Source organism: Canis aureus, chromosome 18, assembly GCF_053574225.1.
Source record: "Canis aureus isolate CA01 chromosome 18, VMU_Caureus_v.1.0, whole genome shotgun sequence".
Classification (NCBI taxonomy): domain Eukaryota; kingdom Metazoa; phylum Chordata; class Mammalia; order Carnivora; family Canidae; genus Canis; species Canis aureus.
In genome coordinates this window covers 10,285,136-10,308,815 of record NC_135628.1, presented here as the reverse complement: position 1 = coordinate 10,308,815, position 23,680 = coordinate 10,285,136, and the positions used below count along the sequence as shown (strand labels likewise).

At 36.0% G+C, this 23,680-nt stretch overlaps 1 protein-coding gene across 5 annotated transcripts in view; it reads right to left on the bottom strand.

Annotated features, from left to right (window-relative positions):
* IMMP2L (inner mitochondrial membrane peptidase subunit 2) overlaps positions 1–23,680 on the bottom strand; it is an 845,985-nt gene that overhangs the window by 185,186 nt on the left and 637,119 nt on the right. For 4 of the 5 annotated variants that reach the window (XM_077856155.1, XM_077856154.1, XM_077856151.1 and 1 more), the window contains one exon: positions 23,360–23,462. In XM_077856155.1, coding sequence (XP_077712281.1) covers positions 23,360–23,462 — 103 coding nt within the window. Of the gene's footprint in view, positions 1–23,359; positions 23,463–23,680 lie in introns of those variants that run through there. The other variant, XR_013356508.1, reaches the window with a different exon arrangement.

Here is a 23,680-nt window from a genome sequence, read left to right as displayed (position 1 = left end):
AAGTGCCTATTACGAGCTAGGCACTGTTCTACAATAATGAACCCAAAAAGACAAGGTCTCTGATCTCATGAAGTTTAATTTCTATTAGAGGAGATAAAATTTAAAAAAATAAAAAGTAAATAAATAAATGAAATGTAAGATAGTGATAAGAATTATGAAGAAAAGTAGTGCCTGGGTGGCTCAGTCAGTTAAGTGTCTGCATTTAGCTCAAGTCATGATCTCAGGGTCCTGGGATGGAGCCCCACATGGGGCTTCCTGTTCAGCAGGGAGTCTCCTTCTCCCTCTCCCTCTCCCTCTCCCTCTGCCCCTCCCCACACTTGTTTTCTCTCTCTCTCTCTCTCTCTCCCCTCTCAAATAAATAAAATATTGAAAAAAAAGTTATGAAGAAAATAACAGTAATGATAGTGATGGCAGAGGTGTGTGTTCCATTTTATAATGGGTATACAAACAAATCTTCTCTGAAGTACGGAAAGTAAGGAGCCAGCTATACAAAAACCTAAGAGAAGAGAATTTAAGAAAGAAGAGTCATTTAGCACAGAAAATCTTGGCTTGCTCAAGGAACTGAAAAAAGACCAGAGTGGTAACCAGCATTGAGAGGAGAACTATGCAGGGAGGCCCCTGAAGGCCATGGTCAAATGAGTCAGAGAAAACTTGGTGAGGGAGGCCTTTCATTCTGATAGGCAGAGAGCCACTGAAGTGTTTCATGTAGGGAAGGTACCCATTTGAGGTACAATGACCTCAACTGCTATTTAGATATTAGAGTTGAGAAGATTAAGAGGGAAAGCCCGGAGGCCAGTCAGGAGGCTATTATGAGAGATATGACGATGACTTGAATTAGAGAGGCAGCAGAGCAGATGGAAGAAAGCAGAGGAGTTTGGTATATATGATGGTGGAAGAGCTGATAGGCCTTGATGGTGGGCTGCAGTTGGGAGTGATGCAAAGTGAGACATCAAAGAGGCCTCCTAACTGCTTGTCTTGTGTAACTGGGTGGATAGTGACGCCCTCTACTGAGGTGGGGGAAGTCTGAGGAAAGAAGATGGGGGCGGGAAGAAACGGAACAGAGAGTTTCATTTTAGACACCTTAACTTTGAGACGCTTATCGAACATCCAAGTGTGATAAGATCTAAAGATATAAATCTGAGCACCAGTGCATAAGAACATCATTGAAAGACCTGGGATCGATTTTCTTAGGGAGAGCTTTAAATAGAGATGGGAGTTCAGGACACAGCTCAGGAGCATGCCAAATTTACAGAGCTGGCAGGGAAGGGTGGAAATGCAAAAAAGGCCTAGAAACAGTGGCTGGTTGTACAGGTTCGAGGAAGCTAAGGGAAGAAAAAAAATCTCAAAATGTTTTAAAGAGGAAGTGGTCAACCATATCGAATACTGCTGAAAGGCTGAATAAGATGAATACATGGAAACCATCACTGGTGTTGGCAACAGGAACGTAACCCTGACAAACCCTGAGCCAAGTGAATGAATTATCTTTTCAAAGCCTAGGCATCTAGCTGAGCTGCAAAAGAAAATTACGGAAGAAAGGTAGAATGGTGAAAAGGAAAAAGAAGAGGATATGAAGAAAATCTTACTACGGTTTCAGGACTTTAATAGCTTTTAATCTTCGATAAATTATGGTGAGACATACAAAGCACGCAAGAATGACTTACAGTAGAATAAAAAAAATACTATCTGGCACACACATGAAATCCATCTAAATTTGGATCTTAGAATTTATCAGCACAGAGTAACCATGTTATTGCTCCTAATTCAGGAGACATAAGGAGACTTTTTAAAAAGATTTATAATTATTTAACAAAGAACAGCCACACAAAATCTACTAATACACCTTTCCTATGTAAGTATTCCTGGGAGTACTTAGCACTCCTCCCTCTCTCCAGAGCAAGACTGCCAAAAACCAGATGATTAATACCAATTTCCCATGTGTTAAACAGCCCAAATCACCCTTTGTCATTTAAATTGCACTGAATTTGAATTTGCATAGGTTGCAAGTAGAGAACAGAATCTTGAAGCCACATAAAATAATCACACTTAGTCTTAAAACAGAATACATTAATCTTTTCTGGCACTGCTCCCCCACTGTAACCACAGAACTCAGTGCTACTCTTCGAGTGAGTCATGCTGTAAAATTTCTGGTTGACTTCTCCACAGAGAGACGGCACCACGTGAAACAGAGCCCACGTAAACTTTAGAGAGGAGAGAGCCTTCATGCCTTCAGCTTTCTGCGTGGCTCAGTGTACGACACCAAGACCAAGGCTGACTTCCAGAACTCTGAAAGATCAGCAAGTTGCAAGGGTGAATAAGGGCTCTTTAAAGCAGCAGGCCTAGACATCTGCATTTTATTTATTTATTTTTGACGTCTGCATTTTTAATAAGCTACCCAAGTGCCTCCCAGTAGACTGAAGTCTGATCTGTTTACTGTGGATTATCCTGTAGATTCTGTAGGTTCAGGATTTTCAGCTTGTGTTTCTTCATTCTCCAACTCATTTTACACAATACTGCCAGATGTTGCTCTTAACTGGCTGTTCTAATCATTTCTCCACTATGCTCAAAGCCTTCTGGGTGCTTCATGGCCCGCAGGATAATGTCCAGACTTCTTTGTGTGACATTCAAGGTCCTTAGTCATGGCTTCAGACTTTGCCCTTTCCATAGCTGAACTTCAACCCACATGAAACTGCTCAAATACTCACTATATGTCCTAAGCACTTCCACCTCCCTGCTTCTGCTAATTTGCCTTCTACCCCTAGAAAGTGACTTTCCACTTGCCCACAACCCAAATACTACATATTCTTCAGAGTTGAACTCATGGAAGCCTTTCCTGCTGGAAATAACCACCTCTATAAACTTGGTACTGTCTCTGTTGTGACATTGATGCTTTCTACTTTCTATTATATGATAGTATGGTCTATTCTTTGGTCTGCCCAGCACTCTATAGAAACAACAACCTCCTTCTCTATGCTGGCACCAGCAAAATAGGTTTTCAGGGAACTGCCACACATTTTATAAACCCTTGCCCCCTGGCCATACTAGTTGGTCTAGAGGTAGATATCTGATCCAAACTACAGTTACCAGAGCACTCCACCCCTTGACAATAATTGTGCCAGGACGCGCACCTGACTCAAGCGAGGCCAGTCATAGTCTTTTCTTACCTAGATCTTGCTCCACTGGTCACAATTAATTGGTTCAGGATTGGCACATAATCTGAACTGACCCTGTAGATTGAGAGCCAGAGGTTATCCCCTCTCCTCTGGCTCAAACTGGGAAGCTGTCCAGAGGAGCCATGGCCAAGGGATCAGGCTTCTTCACAGCTTCAGAGGGCCTTGAGACGCAGGGAGATACGCATCTGGTCAGCATGAGGCTTTAGCTCTCACAGTACAAAACACTCTCAAAGCACTATTCACCGCTGCCTTCAGAGACAAGGGAGGGGACCTGGTGATATTTTGAGAGAGTATCACCACACAATTCCTCTGCCCACTAGTTGATATCTATATTATTTTTAAATTTTTTATGGTGATGCTGAGTGGAAGAGAAAGGTTCATGCTACATTTATAAAAAGTTAAAAGTAACTCACTCTGTGAAGGTTATTAGATCTCCTCCTATGGGGGGAGGAGCAGAGGAAGAGGATTTTGAGAGCAAGAGAGATCAGACTCCTGAGGTAGAAGGAGGAGGTTTACTGCGGGGTAAGAGAAATCAGGAGCTGGGAACACAGAAGGTATGATGAGCCTTGAAGATGTTAAAATTTACTCTAGGCTAGTTTACTTTCAATTAAGCATGAAGAATGTACAAAGCATATTTTTCATGCATTTGAAAATGATTCTGCTTTGCATGATTCACGATGTTTTGGGCTGGTTTATTTTTAAACTGGACTGAGGTTAGAGAAAAGCACATTTGAACAGATATACTAATCCAGGGATCATGGTAATAGTCCCCATGGCCATGTTGGAGATGTTTAGAAATTAAAAACAGAGAATATAGAAAATAACTTTATAAAATTTTATAATTATTATCCTAAACCTAAAGGATAATAATATATCACTTCAGTGTAATGTCCTCATACACAGGCATATCCTATTTAAACCCCTTCCTATAAAGGGACATCTTATTCATAATCTTTTTTTTTAAAATCAAATACCAAATTTCTTTTGGTGAGATAAAAAAAAAGATATTGTGAATAATGAACTCCAAAAGAATGAGGAGTGAAATAGGGGCGATGACAGAGTGTAGAAACAAATAATAAAATTTCACATTAATATTACTGTTATATGACACATACAAAGGCTATAGAGGGAATTTCCTGCAATCAAATAATAGTTTCGTCTAAAGGGGAAAATACTGCGGCTAACATGTGATGATTTTTTTTTCAAACTATAATAAAATCAAATAAGAACTTACTCTTGAAATTTTATTTAAAGTTCTTATAAAGTATACTATTATGTGACTCAACAGTGTCATACTAGTTGAAAAGATATTGCAGTTTAACCAGCTATGTCCATCTGGGCAAAAAAGGTTATTCAAATACCATGCACTTTGATGAATGACCTTTTAAATGGCCTTGCCCATTTTGTTCTATTAGTTTGCAGTTAGTTCAGGGTAATGTATTAAATCTGGAACAGCAGCCCAGTGAAACCATACCTGTAGATGTAAAGAATTCATTCATTTAATGGCATTACCATTCTCAAATCAGTACTTAATTTTTTCTTTGTCTGAAAGACTGAGCAAATACTTATATTTTTATTTGGGGGAGGTTTTTTTGTTTTGTTTTGTTTTTGTCTTCAATGTCAGAAGAAGCACACAATTAAGTTTATTTTAAAAACCTCTGGACAGGGCAGCCCGGGTGGCTCAGCGGTTTAGCACCACCTTCAACCCAGGGCCTGATCCTGGGGACTCAGGATCAAGTCCCACGTCGGGCTCCTTGCATGGAGCCTGCTTCTCCCTCTGCCTGTGTCTCTGCCTCTCTCTCTCTCTCTGTCTCTCATGAATGAATAAATAAAATCTTTAAAAAAAAAAAAACCCTCTGGACAAAATATTTTAAGATTATAATTTTTCCTTGACCAGATTTACAAAATTTCAATCATAAATAGTAGAAATGACATAATATATAAGCTCATTAGCCTTTCTTGTAAATGTAATAATTTATATGAATGACCTAAATATAATCATGGCTCATTTAAGAGGGATCTTTCATTTGCCTGCAGTTTCCCAGTAGATAGGAGACAGATAGAATTTAAAGCCTCTGTAGGGAAGAGCAAATATAGTTCACAACAAGAGATATTTAAGTAGCTTTGAAAATGGTTTGGTTAAAGCTCTTCAATTATAAATAAAGTCACTGGAAATCTATGTAAAACTTTACCCTAATATAGTTGTTAGTCTGAAAGTAGATTCTAATTAATAATTATTATGGTAATAGAAATCAGATTTAGTATCAACCCCAGATTTCACAACTTAAACCCCAGATTTCACAACTTGATGAAGACTTATAATTTCCCCTTTCCCTTCACAGATCACAATATCAATATATTTTTAATACTACAATTTTATTTAAAAAACAGATTAGTTATTGTAAACTGAAATTAGTGTGAATGTTTTCTATATTATTCCATCATCTAAACAAATAATTTCTTTTCTTTTTTAAAAACACTTTAAATTTTGAAATATATAAATTTATATTTTAAATAATAATTTTAAATAGTAATAATATTGGAAAGGAAATCTTTTTTAAAGAGAATGAGAGCACATAAGGGGGAGGAGGAGGGACAGAGGAAGAGAAAGAATCTTAAGCAGGCTCCATGCCCAGTGCAGAGTCAAATGCGGGACTCTATCTCAGGACCCTGAGATCATGACCCGAGCCAAAATCAAGAGTCAGATGCTTAACCAACTGAACCACCAAGAAGCCCTGAAAGGAAATTTTTTTAAACTTGCTTTTCTGTCAGCCAGTTTAATAGTAAAAATATTTACTTTTACAAAATATATTTCCTTCTCGGTGTCTACATTTCTAGGAATTCCCTTCTCCTCTTGAAATATGTGAGAACTTTAGAAAAAGAACAAAGAAGGTCTGTGAAATGGGTGGGTAGTGCATCAGCTGGGATGGATGCTAAGTGTATGGGGACAGAATTTTGATGGAATAATACTTTGCTCTAAGTTTTAATGAGTCATGAGCACGACTCAATTATCTCTCCCACGGTCAGGACAGCAAGTGTAATCATGACGAGGCACGAAAACTCTTGTCAGGTAGCCAAGACTGCTCACTGGAATCTCTCTCCAAGTGCTCTGCAAACTAAAGGAGCTTGGATACATAACTTTATCACTTCCATCTTTTGATCTTCAACATAAAAATGATCACAAATATATGGTTATTCTTTAAGCTCTTCATGCTTAATTTTAAGGTTTGATCTGTCATAGGTGAACATGAAGGCAGTTCAGTATTTTAGCTGGTGAACTTCTCTAACAGATATGGTGCATTAATTCCAGGCCACAGAATCTAACATGCATCCAATCAATTCTTGGTTCCCAAGGACTCTCAAATCAATCCACTTCTTCATATTTTTATTACAGCCATTTTAGTCTAGGGACTAATCATCTCCCACTTGAACCAATGCTATCATCAATAATTGCATTCTCTACCAATAGCCTGTTTGCAATCTAATCTTTCACTCATAATATTCCCAAATAAATCTTCCTGACATGCCTCTTCTTATTATGCTCCAGTCCAAAAATTTAAATAACTTTTTAGTGCCTCTTAAATTTGTATGTATGTAGTTCAGGATGTAACATGCATGAAACACAAGACTAACTCTTTACAGGGACAACTATAGAAACAGACCCTTAACATGTACATACCTTTATTTTTATAACAACATATGAGATTAATAGATTTTTCAAATATTTTAAAATTCAGTTTTATTCCAATAATTTTGATTTTTTATGTCTGTTAGCATTCATTTTATCTTGCCTTTTGATTTTAAAGGGGATTTTTGATATTTTTCCAAAAAAGGTTTTGGAAAAAATCCAAAAAGAAGTTACTTTTGTTTATATTTATTTTCACTTACATATTGATAAATATATATTCAGATTTTCTCCACCACAAATGAAGTTAAATACTATGTTAATCTCTTATATAACTATTATAAATACAATTATGTGAAAATCTGTATATAACAGCATAGTAATTTTGCTGAAATGGAGACCAGAAAAATTTTAGTGATATATATAATAAATTTTGAATTATATGTGTTTTTATTATATTACTCTTCCAAACATCACAGGCCTTTCAACAGAATATGCAGACTAGAAACAATTAAATTCAGTCATCTTTGTTGTGTTTGCCAGTTTTAGCCATCCGAAGGTACATTTATCAAGTTAAGAGAAAGGAATATATTTAATTTAATAGTTTTTTAGTTTGATTTAAACCTGTTAAATATTTAAATATATAGTGTGTGAGCTTCTGTGCCGTAGACCCCACAAATATTAGGGGAAACCTGCCATGTGACATATGGCCACTGATACCAACTTTTAATATTTTTTATGTAGTTATTAACAATATTATCACTCATAATCAGGGAAATACAAATCAAAACCACAATGAGATATCATCTCACACCTGCCAGGATGGCTAAAATTAACAACACAAGTAATAATAGGTGTTGGTGAGGATGCAGAAAAAGGGGAACCCTCTTGCACTACTGGTGGGAAAACTGGTGCAGCCACTCGAGAATAGTATGGAGATTCCTCAAAATGTTAAAAATAGAACTATCTTACCATCCAGCAATTGCACTAGTAGATATTTACCCAAAGGACACAAAAATATGGATTCAAAGGACACATGTGCCCCAGTGTTTATAGCGGCATTATCAACAATAGCCAAATTATGGAGAAAATTCTAATGTCCATCAACTGATGAACGGAAAAAGAAGATATACATATACAATTGAATATTACTCAGCCATCAAAAGAATGAAATCTTGCCATTTGTAACAACATGGATGGCGCTAGAGTGTATTATGCTAAGTGAAATAAGTCAGCCAGAGAAAGACAAATACTATATGATCTCACTCATATGTGAACTTAGAGAAAACAGATGAACATATGGAAGGCAGAAAAGACAAAAAAAGAGAGAGGGAAAGAAGCCATAAGAGACTCTTAATGATAGAGAACAAACTGAGGGCTGATGGAGGGAGGTGGGAGGGGAATGCGCTAGATAGGCGATGGGTGGTTAGGGAGGTACTTGTGATGATGAGCACTGGGAGTTGTATGTAAGTAATAAATTGCCGAATTCTACTCCAGAAGCCAATATTGCACTGTAGGTTAACAGCCCAAAGTTTAAATTAAAAAAAAAAAATTCTATCATATTTAAGACATAAAAGGCATAAAGTATAATATCATGAACACCTAAATACCTCCCCCAACTCAAAATATAAGATTGGACCAGTAATTCGGTATCCCTATTCACCCCTGCCTAATCACATTTGCACCTTCCCCTTCCAGAAGCAACTACTATCATGAATACTTTATTGCTATTTTAAATGGCAAATTCTTTAAGGGTGTATTTTTATTTGTTGATGATGTCCACACAGGGTTAATGTTAATGATTGTGTATGATATGATACTAGTAAAGTTGCAAGATTGTCTTAATAATTCTGCTGATTTTTCTTTGGTTTTCTAAGTAGATAGTAACATACTTAAAGGGGAAAACAGTTTGGAATCCTCCTTTCTGAGCTCTACATCTTTTGTCTCTCTCTCTTGCCTTAACCTGTACTAGTATTGACATTTAGCACAACACTCAACAGAAGTGGTGAGGGTGGACCTTCTTGCCTTGTTTCTGACTCAAAAGGGAAGACTTCTAACATTTGTTCATTAATTATGATAGGTGCTGTAGGCTGATGATACTGCTTTAAGAAGTGGCATGATGTATGTGATCAGAGCTCTTCTGAGAAAAATTCTTAGTAACAGGATGGATTGGAGCAGAATTCTCAGGGAGTTGCTGGGTCAGAAATCACTTATTGAGCACAGAAGCCTTGATGTCTCCAAGGTCCCATCAATAGGACACGTGTTTCTTGGCTCTGATTCTGACCACCGTACCAGAGAACTGCCCTTTCACTTGCTCGATCCACCAAGTTTGACAAATTTTATTATACCACAAACCCACATGGGTCTTCCTATCAATAATATCTAAAACTGTGGTTACTGTGATTCATTATAGGCTCCACACATGGTTCTATTACACAGAAAAAAATCACCCAAGTCACTGACAATCAACTGATCTTTTAATTCTCTTTCAAGTAATTTCAATAAATAGAACCTGTAAGATGCTGACACAAAGCAGTCATTTCTTTATATTATCTTACAAGCTTTAGGAAAATTTAAAATTTCCAAAGGAAGTTATCTACCAGAATCTCAGTCAAAAGACAAAGTCTTTTATATAACTCATTGTTTGCATACTTAGAGAAGTGGAGAGCAAAAAATTATCTGGTAAATATTTTATAAGTAGATATCCATTGAAATGAGGAAATTCACTCTCAAACTTTGAATCACTATATTTAATAGCAGATATTTTTCTCCTTTTATTGTCTAGACTAGGCAATAGCAAGTTTGTCTCCTCTTCTGGACTCCTATTTTCCATTTTATTTTTCTGTGAAGACACCAATCATGTAGACAGACACCAATTATGTCTTACAAATAATAAGATAAAGGTTTCAATTCCACTTTAAAAAATTCTAAAGGCTTATGAAATTGCTAAATTAATAACACTGCATGGATTTCACCAAATCTTGGCTCCTGACCCACTGTCAGTAAATATACATTTCTAATAAAATGAACATGCTTAATTCTGTAACTAAACAGCCCAAAGGAACGGTATCTGCCATAGCAATGAAGTCTAATGACAATTCTGCTGACATTTCTCCTATCTGAAAATGAAGCCATGTGGAAAATGATTTCTACACCAGCAGAATAATTAAGATAGAAGGCAAAATTTGATTCGGTGGAAATGGAAGCTCAGATTGTCCGTGTTCTCAGTGGGGCGCATGGGGAAGATGATATTATTTCCTTCACCACTGTCTTTAGTTGGCATCATCTTTCCACACTCTCGTTTTTAAATCATATTTTTTGATGTTCTAGCTGTACAGTAACAAATCCAACTAAAAGCAGTGCTAATCCCAAGGGACCTTGGTTTCCTTTTGCTGGACATACCTTCCTCTATTCTGAACATTGATCCAGAGAACAGGCTCTTTACTGACTCTTGGCTGTCTTTGGCTATACAGATGTTTTAATTAAAGGGTATTTCTTTTAGCTGGCTTTGGAGTTTTTATGAAACACGTGCCTTTGTTGACATCAGCCAAATGAAAATTGTACCTAAATAAAAGGTGAAGTTGTTCAGTTCCAGTACTACTTAAGGGGAACTGTTAGAAACAATGGAAGGAAAACACCAAGCTATAGATGTTAAGAATCATTATTTTTCTATAACATATAGATTATTTTAGTTCCTAACAAAAATTTTTAATGAACAAAAGCATGTACTACAAGAAAACCAGAAAATATCACCAATTAAAGTCTAAGCAACATGTTTCAAAGAAAGTGTGAATAGAATACTTTATTTGGATCCTGTCAACATAGTCTAATGACCTTCTTCTCTATTTGAAAATGGCTGATTTTAAATAAAAGTTACTCTAGCTGCTCAAGAGAACTTATGCAAGGAAAGTGCTACACTTCAACAATAAATAAAATGAAATGTCAATTCATTCTCATATGTCCACAAGATTATTCTGTATTGTATAAGCAGAGTGTTTTCAATGCAGCTGAAACCAATTAACCACTCCAGGCATAAACCACTTCATTCACAAAACATGCAGCATCTAAAGTGTTTCATGCAATATGAGATTTTAACCAAATAGTTATTATTTCACAGATTTCAGAACACTCTGTTCTATCAAATCCCCCCCAGGAAATTATCCAGTTTTTTTTTTTTTTTCCTTAAGGTTTTTTAGTACACAAACATCTACTCCTCTAAGAGGCCCCATCACATTCCTACTTAGATCACCTCTTATACTGTGTTGTGACTGTCTGATTGTCTGCCTCCCCTCTAGGCTATCCCTCCTTAAAGTAGAGGTTAAAATTTAGTCATTGTTGTATCTGTTGACTCTCATTCCTGATTCCTCCAAGTATCCCTGGTGACAGAGACAAAGGTTTGGGAAGACCCAGAACACTCCTTATGATCCAGAACGTGAATCTCTGTCCTTATAACCCCCGAAAGTCTTTAATGTCTCCCAAAATACCACCCCAATTCCTCCTTTTGTGCTGTGGTTTTAAAAATACAAAAACTTCCCAACTGTTATCTTTCTTTCAGCCTTCTTGCATCCTAAGAATCTTGTTTTGTTGCCCTAATCACCTATTGTATTTCTCCTTTACCAAAAATGTGTAATGTAAGGGAAAAGTTCCAAACAGGCAAGGCTAGATAGTAAACTTCTTAAAATGTTCATTTCCCAAATGTATTACATAATCTAGCAATCTATCTCTAGTTAATACAATCCCCATCTCTGCTAATCTATTCTACCCATCAGAATCCAGGCCCAAATCAAATCTGGACTAATAGCAGATGCTCAAAATGTGCTCTGATGACATAAACAAAAGGTTCACATGATATAAAAACAGAAAATTTGCTCCTCTCCTTTACTTTTTCACTAGTTTTTTAATGAATATTTTATATTTTTATTTGAGAGACAGAGATAGAGAAAGCATGAACAGGGAAGAGAGGGAGAAGCAGGCTTCCCACTGAACAGGGAGCCCTATGGGGAGTTTAATCCCAGGGCCCCAGGATCACAACCTGAGCCAAAGGCAGACACTTAACCTACTAACCATCTGAGTGCCCCTCACCAGGTTTTGTTTTGTTTTGTTTTGTTTTGTTTTTTAAGTAAAAGACTGGAGGGCAGGGCAAGATGGTGGAGAAGTAGGGTCCTCATGTCACCTGTCCCGACCAACTTACCTAGATAATTTTCAAATCATCCTGAAAACCTATGAATTCGACCTGATATTTAAAGAGAAAATAGCTGGAATGCTACAGAGAGAAGAGTTTGTGCTCCTAACAAGTACAACTCGTTTTTAGCCACTCTGCACTGAGCAAAATGACTAGAAAGAACTCACCACAAAAGAAAGAATCAGAAACAGTCCTCTCTGCCACAGAGTTACAGAATTTGGATTACAATTCGATGTCAGAAAGCCAATTCAGAAGCACAATTATAAAGCTACTGGTGGCTCTGGAAAAAAAGCACAAAGGATTCAAGAGACTTCATGACTGCAGAATTTAGATCTAATCAGGCTGAAATTTAAAATCAATTAAATGAGATGCGATCCAAACTGGAGGTCCTAACGATAAGGGTTAATGAGGTAGAAGAAAGAGTGAGTGACACAGAAGACAAGTTGATGGCAAGGAAGGAAGCTGAGGAAAAAAAGAGAAAAACAATGAAAAAAACATGAGAAAAGATTAAGGGAAATAAATGACAGCCTCAGAAGGAAAAAAAAACTATGTTTAATTGGGGTTCCAGAAGGCGCCGAGAGGGACAGAGGACCAGAAAGCATATTTGAACAAATCATAGCTGACAACTTCCCTAACTTGGGGAGGGAAACAGACATTCAGATCCAGGAGATAGAGAGATCCCCCCTAAAATCAATAAAGACCGTTCAACACCAAGACATTTAATAGTGAAACTTGCAAATTCCAAAGATAAAGAGAAAATGCTTAAAGCAGCAAGAGACAAGAGATCCCTAATTTATATGGGGAGAAATATTTGATTAGCAGCAGACCTCTCCACAGAGACCTGGCAGGCCAGAAAGGGCTGGCAGGATAATTTCAGGGTCCTAAATGAGAAGAACATGCAGCCAAGAATACTTTATCCAGCAAGGCTCTCATTCAGAATAGAAGGAGAGTAAAGAGTTTCCAACATAGGCAGAAACTGAAAGATTATGTGACCACCAAACCAGCTCTGCAAGAAATATTAAAGGGGAACCTGTAAAAGAAAGAGGACCCCCAAAGAAATAATCCAAAAAACAGGGACTGAATAGGTATTATGATGACATTAATTCATATCTTTCGATAGTAACTCTGAATGTGAATGGGCTTAATGATCCCAACAAAAGGCATAGGGTTTCAGACTGGATAAAAAAGCAGGACCCATCTATTTGCTGCCTACAAGAGACTCATTTTAGACCTAAGGACACCTACAGCCTAAAAATGAAAGGTTGGAGAACCATTTACCAATCAAATGGTCCTCAAAAGAAAGCAGGGGGAGCAATCCTCATATCAGATAAATTAAAGTTTATCCCAAAGACTGCAGTAAGAGATGAAGAGAGTAAAGGATCTATTCAACAAAAGGACCTAACAATTATGAATATTTATGCCCCTAATGTGGGAGCTGCCAAGTATATCAATCAATTAATAACCAAAGCAAAGACATACTTAGATAATAATACACTAATAATGGGAGACTTCAACACGACACTTTCTGCAAATGACAGATTTTCTAAGCACAACATCTCCAAGAAACAAGAGCTTTAAATGATACACTGGACCAGATAGATTTACAGATATTTACAGAACTTTGCATCCAAATGCAACTGAATATTCTTCTCAAGTGCCCATGGAACTTTCTCCAGAATAGACCACATACTGGGTCACAAATCAGGTCTCAAGGGATACCAAAAGATTGGGATTGTCCCCTGCATATTTTCAGACCATAGTGCTTTGAAACTTGAACTCAGTCACAAGAAGAAATTTGGAAGAAACTCAAACATGTGGAGGTTAAACAGCATCCTGCTAAAAGATGAAAGGGTCAACCAGTAAATTAGAGAAGAGTTAAAAAGATTCAGGAAACTAATGAGAATGAAGATACAACCATTCAAAACCTTTGGGATACAGCAAAAGCAGTCCTGAGAGGGAAATACATTGTAATACAAGCATCCCTCAAAAAAATTGGAAAAAACTCAAATACACAAGCTAACCTTGCACCTAAAGGAACTGGAGAAAGAACAGCAAATAAAACCTACACCCAGCAGAAGAAGAGAGTTAATAAAGATTTGAGCAGTACTCAATTAAAAAGAGACCAGAAGAACTGCAGAACAGATAAACAAAACCAGGAGTTGGTTCTTTGAAAGAATTAGTAAGACAGATAAACCATTAACCAGCATTATTAAAACCAAAAGAGAAAATACTCTAATTAATAAAATCACAAATGAAAAAGGAGAGATCACAACCAATACCAAGGAAATACAAACGATTTTAAAAACATATTATGAGCAGCTATACACCAATAAACTAGGCAGTCTAGAAGAAATGGACACATTTCTGGAAAACCACAAACTACCAAAACTGGAATAGGAAGAAAGAGAAAACCTGAACAGGCCAAAAACCAGGGAGAAAATTGAAGCAGTCATCAAAAACATCCCAAGACTCAAAAGTCCAGGGTCACATGGCTTCCCAGGGGAATTCTATCAAACATTTAAAGAAGAATCAATACCTATTATACTAAAGCTGTTCCGAAAGATAGAAAGGGATGGAATACTTCCAAACTTGTTTTATGAGGCCAGCATCACCCTAATTCCAAAGCCAGACAAAGACCCCACCAAAAAGGAGAATTATGATGAACACAGATGCAAAAATTCTCAACAAGATATGAACACAGATGAACACAGATGCAAAAATTCTCAACAATATACTAGCCAATAGGATCCAACAGTACATTAAGATTATTCACCATGACCAAGTGGGATTTATTCCCGGGATGCAAGGCTGGTTCAACAGTCATAAAGCAATCAATGTGATAGATCGTATCAACAAGAAAAAAAACAAAAACCATTTGATCCTCTCAACAGATGCAGAGAAAGCATTTGACAAAATACAGCATCCATTCCTGATCAAAACTCTTCAGAGTATAGGGATAGAGGGAACATTCCTCAGCATCTTAAAAGCCATCTACGAAAAGGCCACAGCAAATAGCATTCTCAATGGCGAAACACTGAGAGCCTTTCCCCTAAGATCAGGAACAAGACAGGGATGTCCACTTTCACCACTGCTATGCAACATAGTACTAGAAGTCCTAGCCTCAGCAATCAGGCAACAAAAAGAAATAAAAGGCATTCAGATTGGCAAAGAAAAAGTCAAATTCTCCCTCTTTGCAGATGACATGATACTGTACATAGGAAACCCAAAAGAGTCCACCCCAAGATTGCTAAAACTCATAGAGCAATTCGGCAGTGTGGCAGGACACAAAATCAATGCCCAGAAATCGGTGGCATTTCTATACACTTACAATGAAACTGAAGTAAGAGAAATTAAGGAGTCAATCCCATTTACAATTGCACCCAAAAGCATAAGAAACCTGGGAATAAACATAACCAAAGAGGTAAAGGATCTATACTCTAACAACTACAGAACACTTCTGAAAGAAATTGAGGGAGACACAAAGAGATGGAAAAATATTCCATACTCATGGATTGGAAGAATTAATATTGTGAAAAAGTCAATGCTACCCAGGGCAATTTACACATTCAGTGCAATCCCTATCAAAATACCATGAACTTTCTTCAGAGAGTTGGAACAAATCATCTTAAGATTTGTGTGGAATCAGAAGAGACCCCAAAGAGCTACAGGAATATTGAAAAAAGAAAACCAGAGCTGGGGGCATCACAATGCTATATTTCAGGTTGTACTACAAAGCTGTGATCATCAAGATAGTGTGGTACTGGCACAAAAACAGACACATAGATCAATGGAACAGAATAGAGAATCCAGAAATGGGCCCTCAACTCTATGGTCAACTAATATTCGACAAAGCAGGAAAGACTATCCACTGGAAAGAAAGACAGTCTCTTCAATGAATTGTGCTGGGAAAATTGGATAGCCATATGCAGAAGAATGAAACTAGACCATTCTCTTAAACCAGACACAAAGATAAACTCAAAATGGATGAAAGATCTAAATGTGAGAGAAGATTCCATCAAAATCCTAGAGGAGAACACAGGCAACACCCTTTTGGAACTTGGCCACAGCAACTTCTTGCAAGATACGTCTATGAAGGCAAGAGAAACAAAAGCAAAAATGAACTATTGGGACTTCATCAAGATAAAAAGCTTCTGCACAGCAAAGAAACAGTCAACACAACTAAAAGACAACCTACAGAATGGGAGAAGATCTTTGCAAATGACCTATCAGATAAAGGGCTAGTGTCCAAGATCTATAAGGAACTTATTAAACTCAACAGCAAAGAAACAAACAATTCAATCATGAAATGGGCAAAAGACATGAACAGAAATTTCACCAAAGAAGACATAGACATGGCCAACAAGCACATGAGAAAATGCTCTGCATCACTTGCCATCAGGGAAATACCAAACAAAACCACAATGAGATACCACCTCACACCAGTGAGAATGGGGAAAATTAACAAGACAGGAAACCACAAATGTTGGAGAGGATGTGGAGAAAGGGAACCTTCTTGCACTGTTGAGGGAATGTGAACTGGTGCAGCCACTCTGGAAAACTGTATGGAGGTTCCTCAGAGTTAACAGTAGAGCTACCCTGTGACCCAGCAACTGCACTGCTGGGGATTTACCCCAAAGATACAGATGCAGTGAAACAGCAGGACACCTGCACCCCGATGTTTATAGCAGCAATGTCCACAATAGCCAAACTGTGGAAGGAGCCTCGGTGCCATCGACAGATGAATGGATAAAGATGTGGCCTCTGTATTCAATGGAATATTCGTCAGCCATTAGAAAAGACAAATACCCACCATTTGCTTCAACGTGGATGGAACTGGAGGGTATTATGCTGAGTGAAGTAAGTCAGTCGGAGAAGGACAAACATTATATAGTCTCATTCATTTGGGGAATATAAAAAATAGTGAAAGGGAATAAAGGGGAAAGAAGAGAAAATAAGTGGGAAATATCAGAGAAGGTGACAGATCATGAGAGACTCCTAACTCTGGGAAACGAACAAGGGTTAGTGCAAAGGGAGGTGGGCAGGGCGTTGGGGTGACTGGGTGACGGGCACTGAGGGGGGCACTTGACAGGATGAGCACTGGGTGTTATACTATATATTGGCAAATCGAACTCCAATTAAAAAATATATAAAATATTTAAAAAAATAAAGTAAAACACTTTTTGAACTTCATTAGGTTCAAAAGGAATTCTATAGAATTTTAATCTTCATTTCAATGACTGCTTTTATATCATTACTTTTAGAGAATCAGTTCATTTAATTAATACGTAATATTTCTATTACTCATTTATTCTAAAACTATAATTTCCTGTTAGGTATATTTTCTTCAAGAAAAAATTCTAGAGGGCTAATATTTTATTTCATTATGTATCCATGAAATAGGTGATTAGATTGCCTCTTTTCCAGATGACTTGGAACTAAAAAGAATTCATATTTAGTATAACTTGCAGTTTCCATTCTTAGATAAAGGCAGTATATCATGCATAGTTTCTACATCCAAATTGTTCAGTTCTGCTTCATGGCATCTGCACAGAAATTGTTCACAAGGTGACACTATGATCACAAACCTAAAAATCAAAACACTTTCATACATTTTTGGAAAGGTTATCTTTGCCTTGAAATGTTTAAGCCAAAAGTTCTCTTTCTAATGCTCCTTGATCAATGAAGTAAAAATAAATTACTCAATTTAGATACTAAGTAACTAGAATTATAACATATATTCTTTACAACAAATCACTAGACAGCAACCACTGAGAGGATCTCAGTGGCTCATGACTTAGAGCTAGATGGAATGAAAAAAAATTTCAAAGAGAGAAAATGTATAAACACAATGGAAGACATGGAGAGTCACATTTGTGTTTTCACCACATAGAATGAACAGCTCTGAGAATATTTCAAATATAAGTAGTGAAAGGATACAATAAATGGAAGAATGAAATGCTATATACATTTTAAACTGATGAAAGTTCTGCTAATCTGAAATAGTTAAAATTTTCTATTTGAAAATTCACAACTATGCATGCATACACACAAATACTTGCTTTTTAATGCGCTTTCATTTAAATGTTTTTTAAAGATCTTATTTATTTATTTACTTATTTACATATTTATTTATTTTGAGATAGAGAGAGAGAGCATGAGCAGGGGTTGGAGCAGATAGAGGAGCAGAGGGAGAGGGACAACCAGACTCCCTGCTGAGCAAGGAGCTAAACACAGCCTGGATTCCAGGACTGGGATCATGACCTGAGTCAAAGGCAGTCACTTAACAGACTAAGCCACCCAGGAGCCCCAAATGCACTTTCATTTTCAAGCAAGCAGAAAATTCATCAATATCGATTATAATCAGTTACTCCTGAGCGCTAGCAAAGAACAACAACATGGCTACAGGAGAAAATGTCTTAATGTTATCTATGTGGAAGTAGGTACAGTAATTTCATAGAACAAAAGAATTGGTTAGAGAAGAGTTTATCAAATATCCTAAACAATAATAAACCAATATATCAGAATCATCAGATATCTTTAATACATAATCCAGTAAAATAAGGTAGTTAAAAACACAGGAAAATACTGTGAGATAATTATCATAATTTTAAAGGAAAACCACAGAAGCTATATTTCACACTGGAAATCTAAACTAAAGTCATACACTAGTGAATCCATATTATGAGAAAATAGGACATTTTCTATCATTGTGTTATGATGATATATTCAGGAGTTTTAATATGATGATATTCCACAGAGATATTTTTCATAATTGAAACATTACCTACCCAGCGACACCTGTGATACTTTTCCCTCTGGCCATAGAACCATAAAACATATTTATAAAACTTAAGAGTCAGGATGAAACTTGGAAGTCATTTACTTTAAATACCTTTATCCTCCTTTTTAAAAGTGTTAGTTTTTCTTTTTCTAATTATAAAAATGATAAAAACTTGTTGCAAACCTTTAAAATAAAAAGTACAAAAGTATAAAAAAGAATCAACCGTAGTCATAACATCTGTAGACAATTAATATAATACTCTACATTCATGTCTTTGTGTTTTTATTTAAAACAATGTCATGAATATTATGTCATGCCATGTCACAAATATAATTTTTAATGATTGCATAATATTTCAATCTCTGAATGAACCACACTTTATTTAATTATGCTCCTATTTTAGGTTCCTGAGGATGCTCACTAAAATTGTGATGATATATCTTTTGAATATATATATTGTAGGAGTACAATTAAATAAATTTTATCACTCATTGATAAAATATATACCCATTTTTATTTATTTAAGATGAATTCAGAGAAAAAAAAAAAACTCTTCCTTTTATACATATGGAAATGTAGACCCATACAAGTTTACTGACTGATGAGGTCCATAACCAAAATTATCTGATTTTCTGTTTCTTACTATAATGTCATTCTCTATAATTTAAAAGTACAGCTGTTGGATCTTATTCTGCTGTATGTATTCTATCACTATATCAATATTGCTATCTTTAAATTCATAATCCATTATTCATCTTTTACTCATAACTATTTCATTCCCTCTTGAAAGCCTACATGGAGTGGCAATAAAACAAATCAGAAAAGCAAATTGAAATGTTAAAGAATAAATAAGAAATAATAAAACAAACAAGAAAAACACCAGTATGAGACACTCTTTCTTATTCTTCTTTAGATTTCAACCGAAAGTCTACCTGAATATGGAAAAAGGCAGCTCCATTATGATTGCTAGTAGGCCACAATTTAAAATAAACTAGGTAGATTCTATCAAAAGTACAATTACTATTCAAAGAGTTAAAGCATGTAAAATGATTTGGATACATTTCTGAAATTATTTGGGAGGCAATTGAAGGGTAAAGGCTTCAATCAGTTTCCACAAAGTCACGATAAGCATCTCAGAGACAATCCTGGCTGCCTTAAGATAGATTGTTTACATCAAGAAGATGTGCATTCCCTACTTCCAAGGGGAGAAATGAATCAACCATCCAGAAAGCCTAAAGTTTACTGACCTTCCACATATGACCTTCAAGTACGCTGATAAGCCAAAAAATGCAACTTAGAATTATTGGAAAAATATAATTTTCAAGTATATATGAATTTTAAAATTCAAGATTATTTTAGTTTTTTAGAATTACCAAACTTACCTTTTAGTTTTTAGAATTATAAAAACTTTAAAATAATCACTAAAATATTACAATGACCATTTTTTAATAAAAAATGCAATAAGAAAAAAAATGCAATAAGAGGGATGCTTGGATGGCTCATTAGGTTAAGCACCTGCTTCTTGATTTTGGTTTAGGTCATGATCTCCAGGACCTGGGACCCAGCCCCATATCAAGCTCCATGTTCAGTGCTCAGTGCAGAGTCTACTTGAGATTCTCTCTCTCTCCCTTTGTCCCTCTCGCCACTCATGCTCTCTCTCTCTTTATATATATATATGATATAATATAATATAATATAATATAATATAATATAATATAATATAAATAAAATATTGTAAAAAATGTAGTAAGAAAACTCTATACTCCAACATCACAGTTTAGCTTTAAAAAAGGATTTCAGGGTTTTATTTCACTTCTTTCCCCTTTTGTCCTTTTAACATGTGCTTAGGATCATCAATATATTAACTTTTCATACTCATAAGTGCTATTGGTACACAAAACATGAGAGTTCATTGTAAAAGTAAAAAAGATGTACTGTTAACTCATCAAATACAAATAGCTTTATACATGAGATGACAAATGTTTTCCTTTATCCTAGAAAGGTTCTTCACCTAATTATGACAAATAAAAATGAAACTAGTTAAGTGAATGGATATTGATAGTTTAGCCCACCCCATCAACCAAGAGCCTTGTGCTTGTTTGTTTATAGAAATTAAAAAGAGAAGAAAAAAAAACACTAACTTTCAAATGCTTTTTTTTGTGCCTCTGACTCTTATGATCAGTCATGTTATATTGAACAAGCATATTTCATTTAAAAGCACAATTTAAACCAAATGACATCAAAGTGCTGCACACAATATAAATGTCAATGTTTTGAATACTGTAGTTTCTTATTATAATAAACACACAGAGATCCTTCATACATGGTTCTTACTTTCTTCATTTTATTTATTTATTTAGAGAACATGAATGTGAGCAGAGGAGGAACAGAAGGAGAGGGAGAGAGAGAATATTAAGCAGGCTCCACCTCTAGTAAGGAGCTCTCTGAGGGCTCGATCTCAGGACCCTGATATCACAACCTGAAGAAAATCAAGAGTCAGATGCTTAATGACTCATGTGCCCAGCTCTCTCTTCCTTTTAATTTTTTTTTATTTATTTATGATAGTCACAGAGAGAGAGAGAGAGAGAGGCAGAGACATAGGTAGAGGGAGAAGCAGGCTCCATGCACCGGGAGCCTGACGTGGGATTTGATCCCGGGTCTCCAGGATCGCGCCCTGGGCCAAAGGTAGGCGCTAAACCGCTGCACCACCCAGGGATCCCTCTCTCTTCCTTTTAAAGATACAAGTGACAGAGGATATTCCCAGAGCTGATACATCTTCCTGGGTATACTCATAGTTCAATGGTACAAAATGTTGTTAATAAATGCACAACAGAAGACTGAGCCCAGTAAGAACTGCACAATAGATATGATACACTGAGGGTTACATGCAATTTCTAGTATTCTGGCTATCAACTCTATCCTTTTCTCCCCCAAGTAAGAAAGCATATGGAATAGGATTGATTGACAATAATATTAATTATATAAGCATTATTGTATTGGCTTTATTCATAAAGAAAAAACTAAGCAATTTCAAACTTTATTACTTCATTATGAGTATCTAATTATTCACTACACATCCCACACCTGATAACAAAACATAATAAATTTAACATTTGATTTCAGAGTCACTATCCAGATTAATTAAAATCCAAACTAAAGATAAAAAAAAATTTTAAAGATTTTATTTATTTATTCACTAGAGACAAAGAGAGAGAGAGAGGCAGAGGCATAGACAGAAGGAGAAGCAGGTTCCCTATGGGGAGCCTGATGAGAGACTTGATTCCAGGACCCTGGGAACATGACCTGAGGGGAAGGCAGACACTCAACCACTGAGCCACTCAGTTCCCCCTAAAGGTAACCAAAATTTTAATGTGGACTTGGTCAACAATTTGATACACTAAATAGATTTAATCTAATTGATGAGAGAGAAATAAAACTGCTTTTAGATTATCTATTTTCGCTTTCAAGTTGTTACTAAATTTTTTCCTAAGTCACTTCTACTACACTCTTGATGACCTACAACATCTCCACTCTGTTCATCCCATCTTTGATATACCCTAAAAAGATTAAATTACATTTTAGTAATGATTACTATTCAAAAGCAAAAAAGACCTTAGAAGGTTCTATCATCATTGCAACATCTCCTCCAAAAAAAGAAGTAAGAGTAGCCTCCGATAAAGTTTTCTTCCACTTATCCACAACACCCATCCAGCCCTACCTTTCTTACTGTACTTTTAGCCAAAGGTAAGTCAAAGTGGCTGCTTCTCTAGTAACAATAACAGTGATCACTCATAATATGTGATAGAAATCCTTTTATAGACCACCGACATTTAATTTTAGACCAACGAATGTGGGTAACTGTTTTTGCAAACATATCTAAAGGTGCTCAATTTTAATTTATACATACATAACAAGGATAGAGAGGTCTAGCTATAGGAAAATGTGCTAAAGATCCAAGTTTTTAAACAGATTAGGTAACTAGAAGTCAGGTTCACTTTCTGTTAACTAAAATATTCTTCACTTTACATAATGATTTATTTCAGGAGTTCATAGAGAACTTCTATATGCATTCAAAATGAAAACAATTACAAAATATCAGTCTAGTCGCATATTTCATAGGATATAAACAAGGTACAAGGAATGTCTGCATTTCTGATATAAATTAAATGTGGACAAAATGGGACTCACCGATATGATTTCCATTATAGCTTTCATTTAAAAAAATGATTTAGAAAATTGATGCTTATAGGTCTTTTACACTTTAGATCTGTTAAACACTAACTGAAAACACACGGCACAAAGTGTTTCTGTGGAGAGAAAAACCTCCTACTGGGTTTAGACTTCCTACTAGGATTACTTTCTCAGCTAAAACCATCTTTGGTACTTTACTGACAGTCTAAGTTCTTTTCTATGAAACACACACACATACAGCTTGACAGCTTATATTTTCTGTATAATATTTAAAAGGAACTTTTCAAATATAAACTGCTTCGCTATACAATTCACAATCACTCTTGGCTGGACTACCAGAGCAACCCGCCTGACATAATTTTGTTCCCACATGTGATATCCAATAATTATCATGAAACAAGACGACTTACCGGCCCAAAAGAATTACTGTCAAAACTGTGTCCATGATGATCACCTTCAACCCAGATGTGACCCCGGGGAACTTTGACATACCGGTTTTTGTGGCCCATGGTTCTAGAAATAAAGAGCATACATAACCATTGAGATAAGAACAGAAAGACCAAGTAGTTGAGCATACAAAGAAACAAAGGGCAAAAATGCTATTATAAAAATGCCACAGATATTTACAGGTGACCATGAAGCTACCCTATAACTATTTTTAAATAACATATAGTTAGGACCTTATAAACCTATGCACAGTATTTTTTTTACTCTTCTGTTAAATATAATGT